Raw genomic sequence first — 25,118 nt, forward strand, 5'->3', positions numbered from 1 at the left:
GAAAGAAAAAAGAAATAAAGAAATGAAGAAAGAGAAAGAAGAAAGAAAGAAAAAGAAAGAAAGAAAAAAGAAAGAAAGAAAGAAAGAAAGAAAGAAAGAAAGAAAGAAAAGAAAGAAAGAAAAGAAAGAAAGAAACAAACAAACAAACAAACAAACCACATCTTGTCAGGGCAGCTGGAGTTTAGCAGCCCTGGCAGGCCAACTCCTCTGAACCAAACTCACAAGAGACTGATGAATAAGCCAGGCAACTTACTTACAGTGATAACATTGACAGTGATGGGAACAGGCACCAGGCCCCTTGTTAAGTGTCTCGGTAATGAACAATGGCCCTGCAAAGTGGGCAGCAGGTGACCGCAAGCTCCAGGAACAGAACTGGAATCCTGAGAGGTAAAGGGATCAGCTCCAAGTCCCAACCAAGAAGGGACAGAGCTGGGATTCAAACCCAGGTCTGCCTGACTCCGAGGATATGCAGTCTTTCCCTACGGATGGGTCTGACCCTGAGCCACACACTTTCTTCATATAGAGGGTTGGCATATGAGTCAGGGAAAACTAAACTAATAGGATGTTTATACAGAGAAAGAAATCTAATAAGGAATTGGCTCATGTGATTATGGAGGCTGAAAAGTCCAAAAGCTGCAGGGTTGGCCAGCAGCCTAAAGACTCAGGAAGAGGTCATGTTGCAATTTGAGTCTGATGCTGTCTTCTGCCAGAACTCCCCCTTGCTCAGAGGACGACAGTCTTCATTCTATTCCGGCCATCAACTAATTAGATGGGGCTCACCCATATCATAAAGGGTGTTCTGCTTAACTTCATGTCTACTGATTTATTTATTTATTTTTAAGATTTTATTTATCTATTTATGAGAGACAGAGAGAGAGAGAGAGAGAGACAGAGGCAGAGACACAGGCAGAGGGAGAAGCAGGCTCCATGCAGGGAGCCCGATGTGGGACTCGATCCCGGCACTCCAGGATCACACCCTGGGCTGAAGGTGGCACTAAACCGCTGAGCCACCCAGCTGCCCCGATGTCTACTGATTTAAATGTTAATCACGGCTAAGAAGACCCTCACGGAAACACCTAGAATAATGTTGGACCACACATCTGGGCACCACCGCCCAGCCTAGTTGACAAATAACCATCACAGTTGGCAAACACTTTCTATAAAAGGCCAAAGAGTCAACATAGAAAGAGCATGGGCTGCACAGCTTCTGCGGCAGTTCCCCATCTCTGCGTGGCCATGCAAAGGCAGCCACACACAATCTGTAAATGAGCAGGGGTGGCTGTGTTCCCATAAAATTGCATGTAGAACAGACAGTGGGTTGGTTTTGGTCCACGGGCTGTCCTTGCCACCCTGGCTCTAAACCACACGACGGGGCAGAAGCAGCATGAATTTCTGACAGTGACATTGAGTTTCTCTAACTTAAACATCACATCTTTATTTTCATGTCTAGGCTTATTGTCACATCCCTTAAAAAAATTAATGTGTGGCTCAAATCAGATAATCAACAGTCAATTAATAGTAAATCTCAGGCCTTCATGCATGGTTAAAAAAAAAAACATGATGAGGACTACAAGCCTCACTAAGATGTGTTTTAATTTAAGACCATAAAGAAGGAAAACCATGAAAGTAATAACAACAAGGGGCACCTGGGTGATTCAGTGGTTAAGCGTCTGTCTTTAGCTCAGGTCGTGATCCCGGGGTCCTAGAATCGAGTCCTGCATTGGGTTCCCTGCAGGGAGCCTGCCTCTCCCTCTGCCTGTGTCTCTGCCTCTCTCTCTGTCTCTCTCATGAATAAATAAAATCTTTAAAAAAAAAAAGGAATCAACAAATATTTAAGGAAAACCGAAAAGCAAGCAGTTCAGTATGAGAGAAAATGAATTCCAGCCCATTGATCAGAATTACACCCCAGTCCATGGTCACAACCAGCACAAGGGGCCCTAGTAGTCCTGGATGTTGCTCCAGATTAAGCTCACCCCAAATACATTGTGCTGCTCTCTCTTCTTCCCTTTTTCTGTAGTGAGAAAGCTCTGACAGGGATGAAAAGCTGAATTTATGACCTGTCCCATAGCATTTAACTGGCTCCTTGAAGCTTTATTGTATGCTAACACCATGGGCATCAATTCTTGACAGAACAGAGTTCACGGTCAGGGGATAAACGAATGCCCAGTCACGTCCAAGAAGCAAGGCTCCAGGAGTACAGGCAGGCTCCCAGGAAGCTTCCAGAGGTCTGAGGATGAGGGGGTCCTTGCTGCACATGGCCTGCTCCAACTGGTCTGTGCAGAGAGGGTGTAATAAGGGCACAGGCTCAGAGGGGCGGACAGCCTTGCCCAAGGTCACATATCACGTCTACAGGGGCCTGACCCCCATCTGAATGTCCCAGGTGCCTAGGCTAAGGGTGCCACTCAGAGCCTAGCCAATCATACCACCTCCCAATTGGGCCTGGACCAAAGTTGGGATGTGAACGTCCACTTAAGTGGCCACATGAATCCATTTCCTTCTCCACAATCAGCTGCATTTTGCCTAGTACCAAAATCAATGAGAGTCCGCCACAACTAGACCCTTGATGGGCGTGCTGCTTCACAGCTGCCACCCGCATGGTCTCCGCTGATCTCCCCTGAAACTCTGGGAAGTCCATGGTGATCATTCAGATTCCCTAGAAGGAAGGCGAGGCCCAGTGACGTCTAGCAAGCTACCTGAGGTCACACAGCCTGCGCCAGCAGTCTGGTTCCCAAATCTCTTCCACTTCTCCTGCCTTGTATCAGCAAAAAGCCAAAGGCAACCACAGGTTCAGGAAGAGAGAGCCCCCCCCCCCACTATGTGACAACAACCCCCTCACCCCGTCACAGGGTGCTGGGAAAAACTGGTTTTCAGAGTCTCAGTGTGCAGTAAGGCCCACAGCCAGACATTCGCGGTTATACCGAGCACATAATCTCAGAGTGAGCCTACCCAACCCAGCAGCTGAACAACAGAGGGAGGAGGGGGCTTTACTGTAGTATCTGCCAATCTCCCTGGGGGAAATACTCAGACTATGGCCGAGTTCAGACTACTACCAAGATAGTGACCAGCTCACAAGACTAAAAGCTTAATAATTGGCTCTCGTGAGTAATTGGGCCACTTCAGAATGTGATGAAGTGAGGCTCATTTCCTGGGAGAAAATAAGGCAAGGCCACAGGACTTCCAGGGGCCTCCGCAGAGAGGAGGGCGGGGCAGAGAGAACAGCCGGCCGCCAGAACCCTGGAAGACCCAGAGGTGAGACCACTTCGCCCTCCCCAGTCTGTATCCCCAAGGGGACTGAGCGCCAAGCCTGCACAGAGGACACTGTCTTCCATCCATTCCCTGTTTCCCGTTTCCAAGCTCCCCCACCCTGGTTTCTCTGTGTGCTAGCTTCTGCCCATCTGCACCTAGAACTCTCTTGGAAAGATGCCCTCCAGCTCCTGGAGCTGCCTTCCCATACCCAAAGAGAGCAAGGAGGGCCTGGGAGTGGTGATGACTTTCCCCAGCCCCAGGCCCATAGGAGTGATGGCTGCCTTACCCCGAGTGATGACAAGGCACTAGGATCACCAGAAGCTTCTTTCACCTGAAATCATACCCTGCCCTGCCCCGCCCTGCTCCCCCACAGCCCTGCTAGTTACCCCTGGGAGTACTTCCTTAATCGCTTGCACACCTGTCTTGTCTCAGGTGTGGGGGACAAGGGTGTCAGCTTCTGGGAAAGCCATCCCTTAGAGCCTGGATTCTCAAGATCTGAAGCCTACCTCGGACACTTTCCAGCTGTGTGGTCTCAGGGTGAGGCTCGGCCAGCTCCCACTGACACTTCTCCAGCCATCTGCTCTCGGCTCTCCCCTCCATCCACGCCCTCAACCTGGTCTCCAGCTCCCTTTCCATGCTTGCCCACTCGGAGCCGTGCTCCAGCAACTGGAAGGGGTGGGTGGCAGTGAGTGAGCGTAAGTCAGAGGAGGTCCCAGCCCTGCCTTCCACAGACTACACACCCCGCCAGGAGCTCCGATCTGGACCAGTGCCCCATGCTGAAACACGTTTCTATTTCCGTAGCAAAACATACGAAAATTCACACTGAAGGGATAAACAGAGACTAGAAATCAACTTGAGACATCAATTTAAGTCAGGTTTTGCTGCCAAACAAGTTACAAAAAAATCTTTTTGGAGCTTTTGGATTTGAGAAGATCGGTGAATGGTTCTCGTTGGGCAGAGCTGAAGAGTTTTTCTGTCCCAATACCCCAGGGAAGGGGAGAGCTGGACCAGAGGTGGGGGTAGCTTTCCCATGTCTCGACGTTAGCAAATCCCCTCCCAGGAGCTTGCTCTCATCTTTGCTTCTGATGGCAGTGCACGCGCATCTCTGCATCTCCATCTGACCTCTGCCTGGTGCTGGCGTTGTGAGACCTAAAGAGCTTGGCACATCTGAGGGGTTATGAAAGGGGACGGTCTCATTTCCCCATCTACTCGTTGTGACCCAGCAGGATGGCGAGCCCTGAGAAGCCTCCCCGTGTCGCCCAGGATGGACAGGTTGTCCCTGCTGGGCACCCAGCACCAGACCTCTTCCTTTCTGGCTGTGGCTGATCCAATGCTGGGCTGAGAGGCACACGGGCTCCGAATCCAGGCCCTACTTGTTCAGTCACGGACACAGTAATCGTAGCGCTAATTTTCCCGTACTTCTTATGGTTTGCCTAGTCATTGCACTTGAATTACGTCAGTTAATCCTCAACAACCTTACATGGTAATACCCAGCCACTCCAGCTGCTACAACAAAATACCATAGACTGGGTGGCTTATGAACAACAATTATTTCTCACACTCTAGAGTCTGGGAAGGGGAAGTCCAAGGCCAAGGCACCAGCAGATTTGGTCTGCGCTGAGCACCCACATCCTCAGCTGTCTTTTACTATGAGTCCACATGGTCGAAGAGACAAGCTAGCTCTCTGGGGTCTCTTTCTGAGACAGTATTCCTAACATGAAGGCTCTGCCCACATGACCTCATCACCTTCCCAAAGGCCTCACCTCCTAATACCACCCTCTTAGGGGTTAGGATCCCACATATGCATTTTGGACCACAGCAGGCAGGTACTACCCTTAACTCCACTGTACACATCTGAGACCCACAGAGGCCACGCAGATGGTAGGTGGCCCAGCCAGCATTTGGACTCTGCAGACTCTAGGACTTCTGGTCATAACATTTCTAAGCTCTGATCATGCAAATGTACAACAAAGCCAACAGTGACAACGAGCCTCCCTCACATGCTTCTCCCTCCTCACCTGCTCTCCTGCTTTGTGGCGACCTCTGTTAAGTTTTAAGCTATCATCCGGCCAGAAATATCATATAGAAAGCAATGACAACATGTCTCACTTTCCTAATCCATGGTATCCCAGATTGCCCACTACTCTGCACTTGCCCATTTCACCTAAAACATCTTAGACATCAGCCCACATCAGGGTGCCTACGGCTGCCTCACACTTTCCATCGTGGAGCATCACCAGACTCTGGGATAATTTGCCTGGCCAGTCCCCTAATGATGGCTATATACCCCTACCCTTTGGTGTTGCCAGCAACTGTACGATGCATCCATGGATCAGTGTCAGTCCTCACTCATTGGAGTGTCTTTAGAAAGCAGTGGTCAGAAGTGGGCTTCCTGAGTCCAGCACTGAGATCATTCCCTCATTCCTGCCTCCCCTACACTCTCACTGGCACCTGCATGATCAGCCATCAGATCCTCAGCTCTATGATGGACAAAAATGGTACCTCATCTTCACTGTAATTCTCCCCAGTGTGTCTTTCCTCTTACTCACTCACTACACTTCCTTTTGATCCACAATTTCAAACCTTCTCATGTTTAGAAAGTTTCCTTGAAATTCTGGTTTACTTAATCCTTTCCATTCCCACATTCATGGACCCGTTAAGTGTATGTTGGATCCTCTCTGTCTCCTGTGTCACCTGCCTTTCTCCTCCTTGATGTATATGCACCTGTCTGGCTTTTCCCAGTCCCGCCTGCTGCATCTCCCAGTGTGTCTCTGTATTTCCGGCTGGGGTAACTCCATGGTGGACTTGCCCTCTCGGAAGGGTCTATTTTTCGGTCCATCTGCTTCACAGGGCCCTACCATGTTGCCACATCTCCTGAGTTCTTGCACCCCAACATCGCACTTCCATTTTACAGGTGTGGCCACCTCATGTGCCTCTCCTTCCAAGACATTCTGCACAGCTGAAATTGTCCTCAGCTTTGTGGCAACTTCTTCCTCGTGGACATTCTTCATCTCTTACTTTCCTGGTTTTTCAGAGTAATTTTGTATGGAGTCTGTGCTGGTTCTTAGTGACTATGACTCATCTTTGCATGAGGTGGGTTCTTCTCAAGCCACACATTCATACAAGATCCAGCCCCAAAAGTGAGACAGTTCTCATGATACTGGGCAGCTCTATCAGCCTTTACTGTTTTCCAGGCAAAGGTCAGAGGCCACAAGCATGCACCCCACACAGAACCTCTTTTTCCCCCACCCTGCCTCCCCAGAGAAAGCTTCTGGAAAATGTGGTAAGTCCAGTTGAGACTGTGTTCAACCCACACTTCCCTGTTTTCCTTTATATAAAACTAGACTGGGAGGGCTCCATGCCAGGAAGGCATCATTTCTGCTGCTCCACGGTGTGGAGAATTCGGCTTCCCTGCTCCATCTGAGCTCTGCAGCCCCGAGCATCTTCTCTCCCTCTGGAGGCTTCCTGCACCCACTTCTGACCCTTGCTAACCTTCCCCACACATGGGGTCCCAGATGTCACAATGAAATCTCCATTGTTCTACTTGTTGCTTCAGGATAACTTCCAGAGGAAACAAAAGGGGGGTGGAAATACTGTCTTTACCCTGTCGTTTTAAAGCTGGAATTCTCCAAGCCAGGCTTTGTACTCAGGTCATTCTGGTTCCAAATCCAGAATGTTTTCCCTGCCCCACAATGACCCCCTCAGGGGTTGGCACTCTTTTTCTGTAAAGGACCAGAGAGGAAACATTTTAGGCATTGCAGGCCTCACTGTCTGACAATCGCTACACTCCACCCAAACTTCATTTACAAAAACAAATGGCAGTCCAAATTTGGTCTGTGGGACATAGTTTACCAGCTCCTGATGTGGACTATAATGTAGAGATCTCAAATGCCCAAGCTGTCCCCTGGAACCCTGACCCGCACATGTGCTTTGGCCCAAATAATGTTTGAAAGCCTCTCAATGAACATTTGGAAATTTGCCAGATTTGACATGCAAACCTGAATTTCTGATTTCTTCTCAGAAATTGTACAAGCTGGCCACCCTCGAGTCCACCATGGCTACGCTTGCCAGCACAGCACACTCCCCACACCACTCCCTGATGCCTGCATGGAGTGTCCCCATGCCACTCCCAGCATCATACACATGCTGTGTCTCTTTAGGTGTGCCCAACCTCCCTGGCTTCTTTGGACATGCAGGTTTAATGGTCACCAAAGTAAAGGACAAGCCTCTTGCTCCATTTCCTCAAAAACGTTGGTAGAGTGCTAGGTGAACATGGCCATCAGGAGACATAACTGGAGTTGCTCAAAGGGAAATCACACTTCTGGCTTAAGCCATCATCTGACCTGCTGGCAACAGGGGAATCTGAGACATGAGGGCTGGAAAGGTCTTGTAGCCATCTGGTACAACCCTTTCCTTTTATTTATTTTTTATTTTTTAAAAAGATTTTTGTTTATTTATTCATGAGAGACACAGAGGCAGACACAGGCAGAGGGAGAAGCAGGCTCCCTGTAGGGAGCCCAATGCAGGACTTGATCCTAGGACCCCGGGATCATGCTCTGAACTAAAGGCAGATGCAACCACTAAACCACCCAGGCATCCCAACCCCTTCCTTTTAAAGATGGAGAATGAGATCCCAGAGAGGAACTTGGCTTGACCACAGCCAGAGAAGCCAGGAATGGAGCTCTTATCAATGTCCTTTCACCCAGGACTCTGTCATTATAAACCTGAGAGGGTCCCATCTTCAAAGCTGAGGCTTTGCCTCCAATGAGGCAAAGAGGGAGGGTAGAGAGAGCTGTGTCTCTTGCCATCTGTCTCCTGTGTTCACTGAAATGTACTTGGAAGGTCTCAGAAACAGGCGTAGGAACTTGGTGCACAAAGACACGCACAGTAGCTTCCTGCAGAAATGACAGGCAGTGGAGTTCAGCTGCAAGAGCGTATCTTTGCAACCTCAATGGCACTGCAATGCCACAGCCACCTCTGCTGTCTGTCCCTCCATACCATAGTTCATGGAATCCTCACAACACCCCTGGGCCTCGATCAAGCACCATCCTCCTCCCCACTGCCCTGCGTGAGTGAGCTGCCGATTCCTGACTCCTTAAGCAGATTTTCTCACATAACAACTATGGACCCTGGTGAGGGAGGGGATATAAATGTTTGAGCTAGTTCCCCTCCTCTCAGTCTGGACCAAGCCCCAAGAAGCACTGCTGTTGGCTTAACTACAGCTTTATCAGGTCTTCTGGAAGGCAAATAAGAGCACAGAAAACCTCTCCTTCCTGCCCTTTGTCATCATAGGTGCTGGATGAACAGTCCTGGTCCCAGCCCCACTACGGCGTCCCCAGCGCATGCTTGACAACACAGCTTACCATCCCACAAGTCAGTTGGGTTGCAAAGCCCAGTGGCTCACGTGTGATTCGCAAACAGGAGGATGATGTCAGGGTAACAGGAAAGTTGGATTGGCCCAGGCACGATTTTTCTTGGTGGGAGAATGTTTTGTGCCAGCCGGTGGAAGCAGCTGAACACAAAAACCTCTCAGAGCTCAGCACAGCAAGACGCCAAGGGAGACCGCACGGGAAACTGTGCCAATAGGCTTGCTCCTTCCTCTTGGCTCAGTCTGGAAGGGTTTGGTGGGCAGGTCTCTCTTCTGTACGGGGACTTGTCTCCGCCTGTACATCAAACAACCTTCACCTTGTTTTGCAAGAGCAAATTATATAATTGCTCCAATATTTATTAGGAATTTAACATGTTTTTTTAGATTTTATTTATTTATTTGAGAGACAGAGAGAAAGAAAGAGAGAGAGCACATGCATGAGTAGGCGAAGGGGCAGAGGGAGAGGGAGAAGCAGGCTCCTTGCTGAGTGGGGTGCCTGACATGGAGCTTGATTCCAGGACCCTGAGCCACCCACCCACCCAGCACATTTAACTGTGCCAGATGTTTAGAGGATTGTTACTGCATTTGGTAGTATTCTGATTCAAGGCTACATAGATTTCCAGTGCTCTGCCCTGACCTCATTCTGCCCACCAGCCTGGGGTCAATGTGTGATTGAAAGGTTTCTCGGCAGCAATCTATACATCCTGCTCATGCGGAGACACCCACACTTATCTTTACTTTTCACTTTTCACTTTTGGCCTGATTTGCTGGTTTTCCATTGATGGTAGAGGGCCGGTTTTTAAAGAAAAATATTAAGCTAATAATAACATGCACAGTGCAGAAGTGGTCCCTGACCCACAGTGGTTTACAGGGTAGAAACCCGACATAGCATGGGCACAGAGCAAACACAAGATCAATGCGAGGACCAGATTGGGGTGGGAACACGCAGAAGTGATTACAGCATGTTCCCAGGAAAAGCCTGAGATCAATCCCAGGACCTCAGAACACAGAAGGCAGAAGACATCTGGACAGAGGATCCTTTCATGCTGAATCTCTCAGCAGTGCTAGGGATGTGGGAAGAACTCAGGAAATCATGTTTGTTACTATTATTGCCACACCTATTTATGGAAAAGGCAAGAATGAAATAAATGAGATGTTTCCCCTCTACAACCAGGCAGAAGAGCCCACAGCGACGTCCATTCAACAGCAGAAGCAGTTCAAATAAACTTTCTTTCCATTAACCCTGCATAGGCGCTGGTTTCTCAGCATCAGCAGAAATTACTAATTACTCCAGTCTGAAGCCCAGAAAGATAAAGAATTAGATTTGTTATAAATGCAGGGTGTGCACTCATGCAGAGATGACTTGCTCTATAGCTTGTGATGTGCACTGATTTACAGCAAGACGTTCTATGCTGCCTTTCCAGTTTCTAGTGCTCTAAATGAGACACAGATTACAAAGACCATCAGAAATCTAACTTTGGCAGGGTTCAAAATAGTTCACTTCCATCCCAGAAGAGCAGAGATGAAAAGTATCTCTCTTTCTTCTCAATTAAGGAGGCACAATTTGGGCTGGCGGGTGCTTCTGGTCACAGCCTCACAGCCAGACACTGGGACCAGCCTTCTCCATTCCCCTGGAAAGTCTGCAAGTCTCCCCATTGCCCTCTTCCCACCAGACTCGCTCGCCTCATCTCCTGTTCCCTCCAGACCCAGAGAGATATTTCTACATTGAAAATGTGACTCCACCACACTCCAGCTTAAATATCTTTGTTGGATGGCTATCCCTTCAGGGTCAAGTCCAAATGCACTGGCACATGCCCAGGAGTCCTTGCTAACCAAATCCACACTTCCAGCCCCAGCGTAGCCAGCTTAAGCTTAACCCACACGCAGCTATTTACCATTCTTCATGCACATCGTGCTATTTCACATTCTTCAGGGGCCAACGCAGCCACCCAGCCTGCCCTCTGCTTTCACTTCACTGCCTGGAAAACTCTGCTAATCTCTTAAGACCAGCTCAAAGAATGAGCCATGTTCCCCATCCCTCCATTAGCACATAGAGGTTTCACAGTTCCTGTGGCATCTTCCCTCCCAGAACTCATCAAAATGACACACACCGTAGTTGTCTCTTTGTCCAACTGTCTCCTCCCATCCACAACTACTTCCCCAAAGCATGACCTTGGAGACAGAGCCATCTCTAGGTCCTCAGTGCCCAGCATGGGGTCAAGAAAGGGAAAACCATCCACACTAGATGGGTGGATAGATGGACCAGTGAACAAAGGCTTCACCCATTCATTTTCTGGGAAGTCCTCAGGAAAGTGTATCTATCTACCTTCATACCAGTGAACAACAATCCGTCCCATGTCTCAGCAAGCTCAAGGCAGAATTCCAATCCTATGCACAGGAAAGCAGAAACTGGGAAATCCAAAGTCCTACCAGATTCTGTCCCCTGGGGCCAAGGATTTGCAGGGTGGGTGTGGAGGGAGCAGACTAGCAATTTTTTAAGGGAGGCCCAAGCCCCTCAGCACAATGGCACCGATCAGAGGATGGCCTGGTTTTCAGCAGTGGCCAAAGAGGCTGGAGGTGAAATGCCCAATTTTTAAAGACTCCATTGTGGTCCTCGAGGCCCAGCCAATGGGGAGACACAAGGTAAAGAACCCAGGTGTCCACTCCCACCCCACCCCACCCATCCCTGTGCTGTCCATGGTGCTGACTTCAGCTTCCCGTTCCGCTCAGGCCTCAGCACCTCCTTCCCCATCCGCCTTTGCCTCCGAGCCTCCTGGCTGAGCTGACAGCCACTGCCTGGGTCCTGTCTCATTGTATTTCCCCTGAACATCTTTTTGCATGAGGACCTCAGCTTCTTTGCTGCCCTGTATTAGGCTGGGTCCAGACGTGGACTCTGAGGCAGGTTCTGAGCAGAAATGATTGGTGCATGTTCCCAGGAAAAACCAGGAAGAGTGCAGAGAATGGGACCAGGGCAGGAAAGGAGACCAAGAGGGCAGTGAGGCCAAGAAAAGGCTTAAGGAGGACACCCTGGCTCAAACCTGAAGGGAACTCTGGGGACAGTGTAGGTCACCCCGCATGGTGTCCCGATCAGGAGCAAGGGGCCAGGGTATTTGTACCATGGCACCTGCTAGTCACTGCTGGCCCTCAGAGGACACAGATGCCCAGGATCCTTGAGCCCCACCCCAGGGCATGGACAAGGGGAGCTCCAGCAGCCTGATGGAGACCCAGCTGCAGGCTCTTGTAAAAGAAAGCACTTTGGTGGACCTCATGCACAAAATAGGTACAGGGCTCTGAGGGGGCATGGCAGAGGCCTGACAACATCAGCCACGGCCCCTCCCCCAATCTCCTCCCTCACTGATGCCACAGTGGCCTTCCCAACACAGCTCTGGTCTCTCCCTCCTCAGCTCAATGCCTTTGCCACTCCCACCAGGTGCCAGGAAAATCCAGCGTCCTCAGCCTGTCCCACGGGCCTCCACAACCCACAGCCCCCGATTCCCACCCTGTTCTACAGTTCTGCCTTACTGGGTAGACTGCAGTCTCCCCATGCACGCTTGGCTTCTGCCCTGCCTGTGTTCAGCTGTGACCTCCTCCTGAGAGCCCTCCAGGCTATCGGCCTCGGCATCACCCCCTGCAACAGGGTTACCAGTCGGTACACCTATGTCCAGGCTCTTCGCCCTCACCTAGACCTCTGTTCCTCAGCCTGGGCCTCTGCTGCCCTACTGGCCATCCCCGTGAGAAGCAGAGGGACCTCGGAGGTCAACTGAGTAAGTAATAAAGGGGTAGTGTTGTACAAGTAGAGGGAATGACCCTCACACACATGAGCCGATGGCTCCCCCAGGCACCATGTGTCTCTGCGCAAGGACCCAGATCCCGTGTCTTGTGTCTTCATGGGCAGCTCAGGATCACAGACCCTCCTCCGGCCACCCTGCTGTGGCAACTAAACACCTGCCGGGCAGTAGCTCCGCCCACCTCCCCCACCCCCCACCCACATCTCACACCTGGCCACCTGGGTGAGACCCAGCCCAGAGCCCATCTGAGTCAAACATGGACTGCTGGTAGGAGAAGCCAGTTGGCCAAGATGACCACCTCACTCCCCGATTCATCCTGTTCCTTGAGCTGCTGATCTCGGGCTGTCATATTCTGATGTGATTCAGAAAGCTGTGACATGTGGTGTCGTAGCATGCAATGAAAATGCCAGCGGCTTGGGCGGCCCCAGGGCAAGGAAGCCACCAGACTGTCCAGCATGCCATGTCCAGCGTCCATTCCCAGCACCTGGGCTGCTACTCCCCGCCATCTGCCACACCAGCAGAAGGCCCATGTCCCTCCCAGCCAGGGGCTGCAGATGATTCTCCTGCCCAGGAGGGGGAGGATCAGCTCCTGCTTGCTCTTGGCAGGAAGGTGGGCGAGTGGACAGAGGTCTGGGCTCAGGACCAACCTACTTGGACACTCCAAAACTCACATGGGGAAGCAAAAAGTGCCCTCAGCCACCTGCTTCAGCCCCTGGGGCCGCCAAGCCATGATCATGATGCTCTGCTGACCATTCAGTTCAGTTTAGTTTCAGGTGGCAACAGGCCTCATTGCACACCACAAACGGCCTGGTGCCAAGGGGTTGGGCGACATGGTGATAATGATGCTGACCATGGTGGTAATCAAAGCCACCAAGACAAACAGCACTTTCTGTGTCTCAGGGACTCACAAAGTTTCTTTATGGATTAAATCATTTAAGCTTCCAATAATCCTAGAGCAGGATTGAGTCCCCTTTTATCATCCCTGTCATCCCTGTTTTACAGATGAAACTAGGCACAGAGTGGTTAAGTAACTAACTCTGGGCCACACAGCCAATAAGAGGAATCAGGCTTTGAATGCATGGAATAGCTGCAAGGCTGACTCCAGTGTTCTCCATAATGAGTTCTGGGTCCTCAGAATTCACTGAAGAAAGACACCTATATTTTCCCTATTGCAGCTGTGGAAATTGAGCCTCAGAGAACTTGCATGACTTGCCCAGGGCCACACAGAGGACCTGACCTTGAGTCTGCTGGGCTCTAAAGCACATGTCCTGAATTAGTGTGCTTGACTGCCTCCCTGCAGGCTCCTCACCGTCCACCACCCATTCCCACACTTTGGGGGAATCCTGTCTCCTTAGCATCATGGAAAATAGAGCCCTCCCGTGGCCCCAGTTTTTTAAAGTTCCAGAAGAGATGAAGCCCCTTCCCTCTCCCTTGCTCTGGTAAGGACCTGGTAAGACAGCCCAGCAGCCACCTGGCAGGACTAATTTTGCACACACACCAGCCTAATCAACCCTAATACTGTTAGCATCATTTCTCAGAAGTGACTCTGGCTTCTCCATCTTCCAGTGATTTTATTAGAAAGGTTTTTATAGGCAATGGGTATCTCATGACACACATGGGGTGCCCTCCACCCCAAACCTTCCATCCTGGCTGTCCAACACTGCTGCAGGAAGCAGTCCAAACTGGTGTGCAAAAGCCCAACGACGCCCTGGGACCTGGGGGTCGTCAGGCACCGTCAGAGGAGCTGGCTTACTTCTACATGAATCACTCCCTATTTATGGATGTTTCCCATAAGTACTGCAGCAGTATTCAGCTACATGATGGTGAACCTCAGCAGCCTGGTAGAAAGGACATAAGCTAAGAATCAGGAAGCCCTGGGTTCAAATCTCACCCCACCACTTCCTGACTGTGTGAACTTCACCAGAGACTCAACCACTCTGGGCCTCCCGTTCCTGGTCTGTCTAATCACAATGGCAATGCTGGGCTTATAGGGCTATAGAGAGGCTCCGGAAGGCGCTGGGTGCTCAGTAAATGTATTCCCTCCCCACTCCACCCCCGGGTGTCCTTGCAGACCATCTGGTCCAAGGGCTGGGAACAGATGGCTCCTGGGTGCATCTTATCTGGCTGCCTCGTTCGGCCCACGCAGGCTTGCAAGCAGCATGATGAGGCCAGTGTCGAGCCAGCCCAGCACAACAGCAGCATAAGCCACCAGCCCAGTCACAGATTCGGGCTGCCTGCAGCCCTTTGCCCATGATCGAGAAAAGAATTGACAGATCAGGAAAACTATAGTCCAGAACCAAATCATGGACAAAGATGGAAGTACAGATGACTACCAAGCGCTCAATGCAGACTAGAGGTAGTCTCCCCAGGTACAGAAACCAGACTGAGAAATAAGACCTAGGCCCTGACACTTAGTCCAGGAGGTGTGTGTCTGCAGAGGCCAGGGTGGCCGGAGGAGGCAGGAGGCATGTCAGTCACTGTGACAGCCATTGTCCACACCCATATTCTTTCTCACTCTTCTCAACAACAGCAGAGCCTCATTGCTACTTCTCCCATTTTACAGATGAGAAGACTGAGGCTGCAGGAGGTCACATAACTTTCCCGGAGCCAGGAGTACTGGGAATTGCATACTCTCAAGGATTGTCTCAGGGGCAATATCCCTCAAGGGTCTCAAAGTTACCACATTCCTTCTCTCTGCCTCTCCCTGCCCCACTGCTTCAGAGACAGGGATTCTGTACTTCCAGGCTACTAAGGGTGGAGGGACTTAGTTTCTAAATTTCTTTGAACATAAGGAAGCTGCACATGGAAAGTTGCACAGACACGCAATGTCCCCATGTTTCTGAGCGATGACTAGCTGGGCAGATGGTCCTACACTCAGCAGTTTTTACGGTGACATATTACAATGGTCCCACATAGATCAGAGAAACGTCCAGGGATCATTTCTGCAGGGCACCTTTCCATCCATGGCCTGGCAGCATCAAAAACCTCCTCCTGAGCCTTTTCAAGGTGAGTCCTGGTCACCTCTGTGTACCAGCTAAGAATGTTCCAGATTCTCGCATTCACTGCCCAGGTAAGACAGGACATGCTGGGATCATTTGCACATCTGCATCAGCAACTGTGCATTTAATTAATCCAACTGGAACCAATTTGGGGGAAGCTAATTAACTAAGTTTGCAGAAGGACAGACTGTCAGAGAGAATTCAGTTTCTTCATCTGTTACCCAAGCATCCAAAGAACAAGCGAGGTGGCTGCTCTCATCTTACACAAAGGCATTGCTTCATAAATAGGCTAGAGAGATTGTAAAGTTAAAATTGCAAGAGAGGCTCCTGGGTGGCTTAGGAGTTGAGCGTCTGCCTTCAGCTCAGGTCGTGATCCTGGGGTCCAGGGATCAAGTCCCACATCGGGCTTCCTGCATGGAGCCTGCTTCTCCCTCTGCCTGTGTCTCTGCCTCTCTCTGTGTCTCTCATGAATAAAAAAATAAGATGTGCAAAAATAAAAGTAAAAAAAATTGCAAGAAAAATGGAGCTCTAAATGTGTAACCTTCACGAATGCAAGGTTCAAGAGGCCTTTCTGGGGCACCAAGGTTCCTGCTCGCACCAAACATTCTCACGCCAACCTGGTACTCCAAGGGAATCGGAAGGACCTCCCAGCCTCGGCCCTCATATGTCCCAGAACTCGAAGATCCGCTGCCCCTGAGTGGCAACATGGCCTCAAGTCCACCCGAGGGGACTTATCTGGGTGCTGTCCAAGGACCACGCCCTGGCCCTGAGAGCTGGCATCTCCTGGCTGAGGGACTCTGGGCACAGTTTCCTCACCTTCAAAAAGCCAGTGACAATGGCAATGACAACCTACCCTATGGGGTCATGTTGAAGATTAAGACAAAGAGCTCACACAGTACCTGATCCATAGGAAGTGCCCCCAAAATATAAGTTATTATCCCGAGACTCTAGAACTCAGAGGTGTGCCTGTAGCACCTGCAGCTGGGCACTGCCTGGAGCACCAGAGTTGGATCAGACCTGGGCTTGAGCTCCAGCTCTGTCTCTTCCAGACGTGGGCACAGATCACGGTGCCTCCTCGAGCCTCAATCTCCTCATCTGTAAAATGGAAATGAATGTCAACTGCCTCCCCGGACTGGTGGAAGCATCAGCAAACAGGGCACAAGCAGGAAAGCCCGCAGCACGCTCAAGTGCGCTGAGCACACACAGGGGCTTTCGAGACCTGATGAGTCTCATCACCCTGAGGACACCTCTGCAGGTCGCCCCCCACCTCCAGGAGCTTGCTTCCCATTAGTCATCTGTGAGGCAATCAGAGCAGGTGCCTGTATCCCCATGGATCAGATGAGAAAAGGGAGGTGGCGGGGTGGGGGTGGGGGGCTATGCAATCCACATGAGCACTTTTTTTTTTTAAGATTTTATCCATTTATGAAAGAGGCAGAGACACAGGCAGAGGGAGAAGCAGGCTCCACGCAGGGAGCCGGACGTGGGACTTGATCTGGGTCTCCAGGATCACGCCCTGGGCTGAAGGCAGGCGCTAAACCGCCGAGCCACCCAGGGATCCCCCACATGAGCATTTTCATGGAGCAAAGGGTTCTTCTGGTAAAATGTAAGCCTGCTGGATGGAGGGGCGAGGGATGAGCGATGGTCTGATCCAGGCAGCAGCTGGTTAACAGGCTCAAAGTGCTGAGGCGGCACCCAGAGAACCTGGGGAGGCTGCTGCTATAGTCTCCACCTGCTGAAGCAAAGAGCACGGGGAGGACCAGCTCTGGAGGTCCCTGTGGAGCCAACCTGGGGGCTTGGGAGGCAGGGAGAGCATGGAGGGGAGCCAGCCTCCCCGGGGCCCGGCCTCCCAGCCTGAGTCCCACCAGAAGCGGAGGACAGGCCTGGCAGAGGCCTTACAGCCTTCAGCTGGCCCGCGGCAACTCCCAACACCCAACACACAAGTGCCGAGGGAGCCTCCCACTCTCCGTTTCCATGGGGATCCCCTTGAAATAACCCCGTAACAGGCTGCTGTCTTCCCTGCGGAGGAAGTGCTCAGGATAAATGTGATGGAGGGAATGGAGGGAGGCGGACGCCATGGAAATTTCTGGAGGCCCGGGCTCAGCCTCATGCCGCCCACCCCCTCACTCAGGCAGCAGAGGTGAGGAGAGCCCGGGGACAGATTTAACCTTTATTCCCTGCCAGCAAGGGGGTGGCGGGGGAGGCAGCAAGACCACTTCCTTGGCAAGTAAACAAGGAAATAGCCCACAGCATCTAAAACAACATCCATCCGTGTCCCTTTGGAGTCAGATCCAGGGTCTGTCATCCCAGCATGACCTGGACAAGCTCTGACTCTGAGCCTGCACGGTCTAAAGTGCCTCAGGTAAGAGCAGGTACAGAAGCACCTGCAGCTCAGAAATCACTGTTGCCCTCCCCCTGCAGCGGGATCCTGCTGGCCCAATAATCCTAAAATACCAATGGAAGAGTTCTTTGGTTTGCACAATCAAAGGATTTTGAGCTCCTGCTAGGGGCAGGGAGAGTGGGGGTGGAGGTCCCCGTGCATTCCCTACGGGGGCGCACCAGCCTGCAACTGGCAAGTGAGAAGGAGAGCACCTGGCAAGCGAGAACAGCACTGGCCACAAACACGTACCGGGCACTTTCTCTGCGCCACACAGTTCTCGAAGCCACCCTTGAACTTTGAGAACTGTTGCCCCTACTTTGCTGATGGGAACATGGAGGGCTTGTGAGGTCACACGGAGAGGGTAGCAGGGCAGGACTTAGGCCCAGATCCCCTGATGCTTGTTCACAGCCTGCTCTGGGGCCCCCCAGCCATGCCTTGCCCAGGTCGACCCACCTTCCCCAGGTCCAAGCCGTGGCTGGATGAAGGCTCAAGCTCTGGACCCAACCTGACCCTCGGGAGAGGCCCCCCAAGGGACATGCTGCAGTAAGGCGCCTGCATCAGGCTAAATGAGGTCCTGGTTAACGGGGGTTGGGGGGCAGTGCTGACCCCAGCAGGCAACCGAAATGTCCCTGCTGATGGCACTTCCCACAGAGAGCCCCCTTTGAAGCCCCACAGTCAGCCCTAATCACCAATGAGCCAATCTCCATCCCCCAAGAGCGTGCATGTGGGACTAGCCAGGTGTAGACAGCGCACCTGTGGGCAGGGCCTTGGCGCACTGGGCTCAGTGGCTTCCCTCCTGGGTGGCAGGCAGCACAGAGGCGGCCCCAAGATAGTTTCTGAAGGAAAGGCTTTGCAAAGGGTAGAAAGCCATAAAGCCCAGCTCTGGTGAGGACTGGGAAAGCAGGCACCACAGACTTGGCTATGTGAATCAAAATACATGGCATGGGTGTTCGCAGCATCCTGAAAAACAGGGAACAGAATAAAACGACACAACCTAGTCTGTCTACAGGTGACGGCTTTCCTTGGAGGTGCTCCGTCCCTGCCATGAAACACAAACACAAAGCACAGTGATGGGCCAATTCAGAAAGAACTGTGTTTTCATATTATGCCTCAGTGTGCTCCCAGCATTTTTTTTTTACCATATCAATATGTGACTTTAATTTTTAATAATAAAATGAGTTTGACTCTTTTTTTTTAATGATTGTAAAAGCAACTGCTAATAAAAGTCCACGAAACATGTATTTGGGATAAAGGAAAATACGGAGCAGTCCAGACGCAAGGACCCTGCAGCCATCCAACTGCCCCGTGCCTTCTCACGGGCCCCAACCCTGGGCTCTGTGGCCGAGGGACTCTCGTGTCAGGATACTCATCCCCATAAACAGGAGGATGCTTTGCACAACAGACAGGAGACTCATATATATATTCAGCAGGGAAGCAAATCTCTAAGTCTCAGGATGCCAGGCCACCTGGGTTGCACCCAGTCTCCCTGCTCTGTGGGGCCAGAATCTTCTCTTCTTTCACCAGAGGCAAATGTTGGTGAGCTATGACTGCCAAGGAAACAGCAAGTCCTGGGTGCAGGAATGGGGCTGGGAGGTAGGGGCAGAAAGCCCTGAAAAGAGGCAGATCCCAATCTGCTGGGAGAGCCACCACACCCTGTTTTTGTAGGATTCCCTCCTAATTCTCGCTCACTCATGCTGCGTGTCCTAGATAGCTTTGGGGGTGGAGTCTCAGGCAGCAGCAAAATTAGCTCCGGGAGATGCTGGGAGTGGTGAGAATGGCATACACTTTGGAGTCAGGAAGGCTGGGTTGAATCCCAAGTCCACCCTCCCTGCTGTCTGTGCAACCCTGGGAAGGGAGCCTGACCTCTCTGAGCCTCGGTTTTCTCATCTGTTGGGGGGCAGGAGGCAAGGGGGGACCAAGTGCAGATGGTTTTGAGGACAAGGACCATGGTTTGTGCCTCTGGCCAGTCTCCAGCATCTATTCCATGAAAAAGGGCTTCCTTCACCTGCCATCCTCTGTCTTAACCTGAACACAGGGTCCATTAGTGGGTGAATGGCTACCCAGTTCTTCATCTGGGTCAGAGAAAAATCAAGCAGCGGCTCAGCCGTACTCTTGAAGTTTGCCAAGTGCTTGAAGGAAAAAGCCAGATGATCTGCACAGTGGGTCAGCTTGGGGGATTCCGGCCCCGCAGCGCCTGCTCACAGCGTCCTGGCCAACAATGAAGGAAGGCTGTGGGCCATCCTGGACACGGTGCCCACCCCAGAACCCCAGGGGTGCAGGGAGGTCTGTGCACACCACAGGGGGGCTGAGTTTGGCATCTGCAGGCCTGGATTCAAATCCCAGCCCACCCACAGAGGAGCTGTGAAGCCCCCACCTCCATTTCCTTGCCTGACAATGGGAGGTGATGACAATCCCACACCCACAAGAAGTCCTGAGCCAGGCCTTCTTCCCCTTCTGTGCCACCCACTCCCTGCTCACCCTCTGAAACCATCTTAACCTCTCCTTTTCCTCCTTAGGTCCTAGAACTCGCTCAGGACCCTGTCTCTCCCAAACCAATCTCAATGCCTGCATGTAGCAGGCCTCAAAAAATACATACTGAATGAAAGCACTTCTTCCAGGAAGCCCTCTCTGACTTCCCATCACCCAGGAACTCCTCTGGGAAGCCCAGCCCCTCGGCTCCTCCCTGCTACCATCCCGGCCCTGACTCCCTGTCCATCCAGACTGTTCTGGGGACTCCTCAGAACACAGACCTTATCTATCACATCGATGGCCATATTCCCCACTCCCAGCAAAGCAGCTGACACACAGCACATGCTCCATAAACTGCAGGCCAAGGATTCACACCTCACGTAAATTCAAACACATGAGTCTCTTTCTCAGCAAGGTAAGCCTTCCTCCCCTTCTGCCTCTTTCCTCCCCCAAACATCCCATGCACCCCCCAACTAAATCCAGTTTCTTCTCTATCGGGACAAAGTTCATCTAACACATGAACACTGGACATGCCCTCTCTCCCGGCCCCTGTTTTTTTGTGCTCTCTACAACTGATGGCACCAGCCTTCAGAGCAGAGATGGCTGCTTTGCTCCTCCTCGGAGAGCAGCCCTGGATGAGGGCCTCAGGTTATAAATCCAGCGGAGCCTGTTTTATGGAGAAGGTGCTGCACTGCTGATAGGTTTTTATAGCTGCCTGTTTACAAGGCCGAAGCATAATTAGTTCTCAGCCACCTCCCTGCCACCCCAGCTGTCCCCTGGGGCCTAGTTTGGGGGTGGTCAGGGAGGCAGGGGCAGAGAGGAAACCCCCACCCTCAATGCTCCTGGGTGTACTCTGTATTCCCTGACAGGGAGAGAATTCGGTATGCAGGGCTGGGCTCAGCTGGGAGGATGGGGTGTAGTGTAAGCTCTAACACCAGCAAGACTTGCTCTTCTCACTCACCCCCACCCCCACCCCAGGCCTGGCACCTTAAGTCACAACTTATCCTGGACAAATCAGAACACCTTCTCACCACCCCTGGAGTGCCCAGAGTAGGGAGGGTATGGAGGACCCCTCCCAAGAGCAGGGCTGGGGGTCACAGCCTCCCAACAGCATGGACAGGAGACCAGAGGGCTGGGTCCCACTCTGCTTGTGCTTTCCTTACACATAAATGGGTCCAGCCACCTCCTGCTGGCCTGGGGGCCGTCTGTCCCTTCAGAATGACTTTATTTTTTTTTAAGATTTTATTTATTTATTCATGAGCAACACAGAGACAGAGAGAGGCAGAGACACAGGCAGGTTCCATGCAGGGAGCCCGACACGAGATTCGATCCAGCGACTCCAGGATCGCACCCTGGGCTGCAGGCGGCGCGAAACCATTGAGCCACCGGGGCTGCCCCAGAATGACTTTAAACATCCCTCTCAGACCCCGAATGTGTGAAAACTGGAATTGAGCCTGTCAGGGTACAGTGGATCTGCCTCGCTTCCCATCCCCTGCCCACCCCTCACCACCACCTCCTGTAGTGGGACCCTGCTCCTGGGACCTGGGCCTCATGGCTTCATGCTGCCTTCTGCAGAAAACACAACAGGCATTTGTGCCCTCAAGATAGCCTTCATTTCACAAACAAGGGAACTGAGGCCCGGGGAGGCCTTGTGGCCTCCCCAGGGTCATGCAGTCACCAGGATAGCCTGCATCTCCACGGGTTCCCCAAGACCATCATCATTACCCATCATCTTGTCACATGGCCCCTTGCAAAGATATAGCTATCAGCGAACCTCGACCTCCAGGTTTTCAGCCACTGCTCCAATTTATCACCTGCTGTACCACTGTCCCCATATGGACACACAGGTAGCTGGCCAAGTGTCCCAGTTTGGGGTTTTTTAAATTGGGTCACCCACAGGGAAGAGCCAATGGGGTACACTTGGGGTTCACATAGGGTTCACAGGGTTGACCAAGGGGCCTCCTGAACACTTCCAAGTCTGGGACTCAGGGAGCCACCTAGAAGCAAAGTCATCTATGGAGTCCTTCACACAAAGCCTGTGTGGGTCCTTCGGGCCAGCTCTGTCCCGCTAGCTGTCCCAGCTCAGCACAATCCTGAAGATACATTCACCCTCTGGCTCAGCACAGATCAGGATCCTCCCAGGAACACCACAGGCACTGCAGGAGCCGTCGGGGCTGGGCTGGCCACGCTGCCACCACAGCAGGCCTGACTGCCCACTGCTTGGACAGGTTGCTCCCTTCCCTGGGCCCTGCTCCTCATGGCCACAGTGCAGGATGCCCTTCAGCCAGTTAAAGGGCAGGGCTGGGATTGGGGTGGGTCAGAGTCAAGGGTCAAGGCTTTCAAAGCTACCCCTCAGCATCTTTCCCTGAGATGCCTACAAGCGCATGGGGGGAGTTTGATGGCTCCCTCCACATTCAGTTCCACTGTTTGGTGGAAGAGGAGCCTTTGATGGGACCTTTCTGAGTATCAGGCACACCCAAAGCTTTACCTCAGTCCAGCCTCGAAGAGACCCCAAAAAGACCTTCTTCTTGGCCCTGATCTAGAGATGAAGGTACAAGGGCACTATGAGAGGCAGGGGCACGTCAACTGCACGCAGGGCAGTGAATGCAAAGGAAGGCTAGCCCAGGGGTGACTGGGGTCCCTGCTGGTGCCCTCCTGGGTGGCAGGTGTCAAAGCACCAGGGACAAAGCACAGGGCAGGCCCTAAGACAGGAAAGAGTGGAGTCAGAAGTCATTGCAAGTGCCTGCAGCATCCAGAATCAGCACCAGCCCACCCCAGCTCCCCCTCCTCCTGGTTGGGGCAGGGTGTGTGTGGGGTCCTATCTCCCTGGCCGCTCTGTTTCCTCAGCTGTGAAATAGGGAGAATCACTCCCACTTCTAGATGCAAAAAAAAAAAAAAAAAAAAAGGTAAGGCACTGGTTGGCAGGAGGGGTACCTCTGTATGTCATCCAGGCACAGGCAGATGCTTAACCAACTGAGTCACCCAAGTGCCCCGAGTTGTACACTTTACATGGGCGAATTGCAGTGATTGTACCTCAAAATAGGTACAAAATACCTCAAAATAGCTGGATTTTTGTGTTTTGTTTTGTTTAATTAAAGGTATGAATATCAACAGGCTGCTGGAGCCTCAGGCTGGTCCGGAAGGGGCAGGCTAAGCCCATTCATGTCAGCCGAGCCCAAGGCACCCCCTGTCCCATAACCTACATGCGCCCTGGTGGACAGATTCTTTTCATTACCTTCACTGATACTTGGAGGAAGGGAAACACTCCCCTACACTTACTCTGAGGCCAGGGACCCAGCGGAGCCTCTCAATGCTCCCCTGCTCCAGAGAAGGGTCTGGAGGGGAAAGGTCATTGCCTGGGACTCAGAGATTCTAAGCCTCACCCTACATTGGGAACAAGACCCAAAAGTGTTCCTCTCTCCAGCAAAAGTGCAGCCTGGTAGAGCAGGGAGCCAGACAGGCTAAAGAGAGTCCTAGCAGTGAGACTCTGGTCGCTTCATCTCCCTGAGCTCATAATGACAGCATCTGCCTTGGAGATGATGCCAGGACACCACCCGCCCCACGCAGCAGGCCCACATGTGCTCCCACTCAATGGCAGGGCAGCTTCCGTCCCCTTCCCCACGTTCATTCAGAGCATGGTGTCCATCGCGCAGTGGGCAGATGCCATGGACACTGTGTCTGGGACCAAGCCATCAGGCCATAATGGTTTCCAATAAAACTGCTTCCATGAGGCTGAGCAAATAAGATGATCTGGGAGGTCAGTGTGTCCTTAGAGTCAAGCCAAGCAGAAAAACCAGCCAGCTCACCTGTTTCTCTTCTGCGGTCCTCCCCCACTGCAGGGGCCCTGGCAAGAAAGAAAGCACCGCTCCACCCAAAGCCAACCTTCCCTGATGTGGGCACCACACGGCGCACCTGCAGAGGGGGAGGGGCAGGGGTGACTTCTGCTGCACCCAATCCGGTCCTCAGCCGTGTTCATAACTTTTGCCTGGTGCACACACAGAGCGGCAGATCTGTAGGAAACATAATCTACCTCCTAAAGAAAGCTTTTATTCACCTCTTGTTTTCTATATTTGTGTCCAGCTTTACTGAGATATAATTACATACATCGTATAAGTTTCAGGTGTGTGAGTTCAACTTGCTGATTTGAGTGGCTTAAATGCTGCAAGATGATTACACCATAGCATCAGCTAACATCTCCACCATGTCACATGATTACCATTTCTCTTTTGTGATATCTAAGATCTACTTTCTTAGCAACTTGCAAATACAGAAGACAGTGCTATTAACTATAATCACACCATGCTGTCCATTAGATCCCAGAGCTTCTTCATCTTGCAACTGGAAGCTTGTACCCTTTGGCCAATATCTCCCCATTTCCCCCACTCCCAGCTCCTGGCACTCACCATCCCCATCTCTGTGACTTTGGCCTTTGTAGATTCCACATATGAGTGAGATCATATGACATTTGTCTCTCCCTGTCTGCCTTATTTCACTTAGTATAATGGCCTCAATTTCATCCACATCACCATGAGCTCTGTATTTAAACTGGCAAAAAGCACAGGATGCTTTTTGTACTTCTGGTCAGGGAAATGATACAGAGGAAGAGGCCTCTACTTCCGCTGTCCAGCCAGGACGGCAAGGGAGAAGGTCGCTCTCTGGAGATGCAGCAGCAGGAAGGTCAGACAAAGCCCAGTGCAGAGCTTGGCCTGGCCGGCGTCTGCAGCAGACGGCTTCCCAACGAGGGCCACAGCACGGTCTCCCATCCCATCTGCTCTTCCACGGTGGACTTGGCCTTGCCCACATCCGAGGGCAGAGTCTGCCTCCCCTTGAACCTGGGAAAGCCGGTGACTCAACTGAACTCAAGCCACACC

General features: G+C 51.9%; 1 protein-coding gene across 5 annotated transcripts in view; it reads right to left on the reverse strand.

The window, feature by feature from the left end:
• Positions 1-25,118, reverse strand: part of PPP2R2C (protein phosphatase 2 regulatory subunit Bgamma) — a 947,578-nt gene that overhangs the window by 92,901 nt on the left and 829,559 nt on the right. The window contains exon 1 of one of the 5 annotated variants that reach the window (XM_035714264.2): positions 3,753-3,861. The exons of the other annotated variants lie outside the window; for them this stretch is intronic. Coding sequence (XP_035570157.1) covers positions 3,753-3,846 — 94 coding nt within the window. The 5' untranslated portion in view covers positions 3,847-3,861. Of the gene's footprint in view, positions 1-3,752; positions 3,862-25,118 lie in introns of those variants that run through there. 5 annotated transcript variants of the gene reach the window in all.

Source organism: Canis lupus, chromosome 3 (assembly GCF_003254725.2).
Source record: "Canis lupus dingo isolate Sandy chromosome 3, ASM325472v2, whole genome shotgun sequence".
Taxonomy (NCBI): Eukaryota; Metazoa; Chordata; class Mammalia; order Carnivora; family Canidae; genus Canis; species Canis lupus.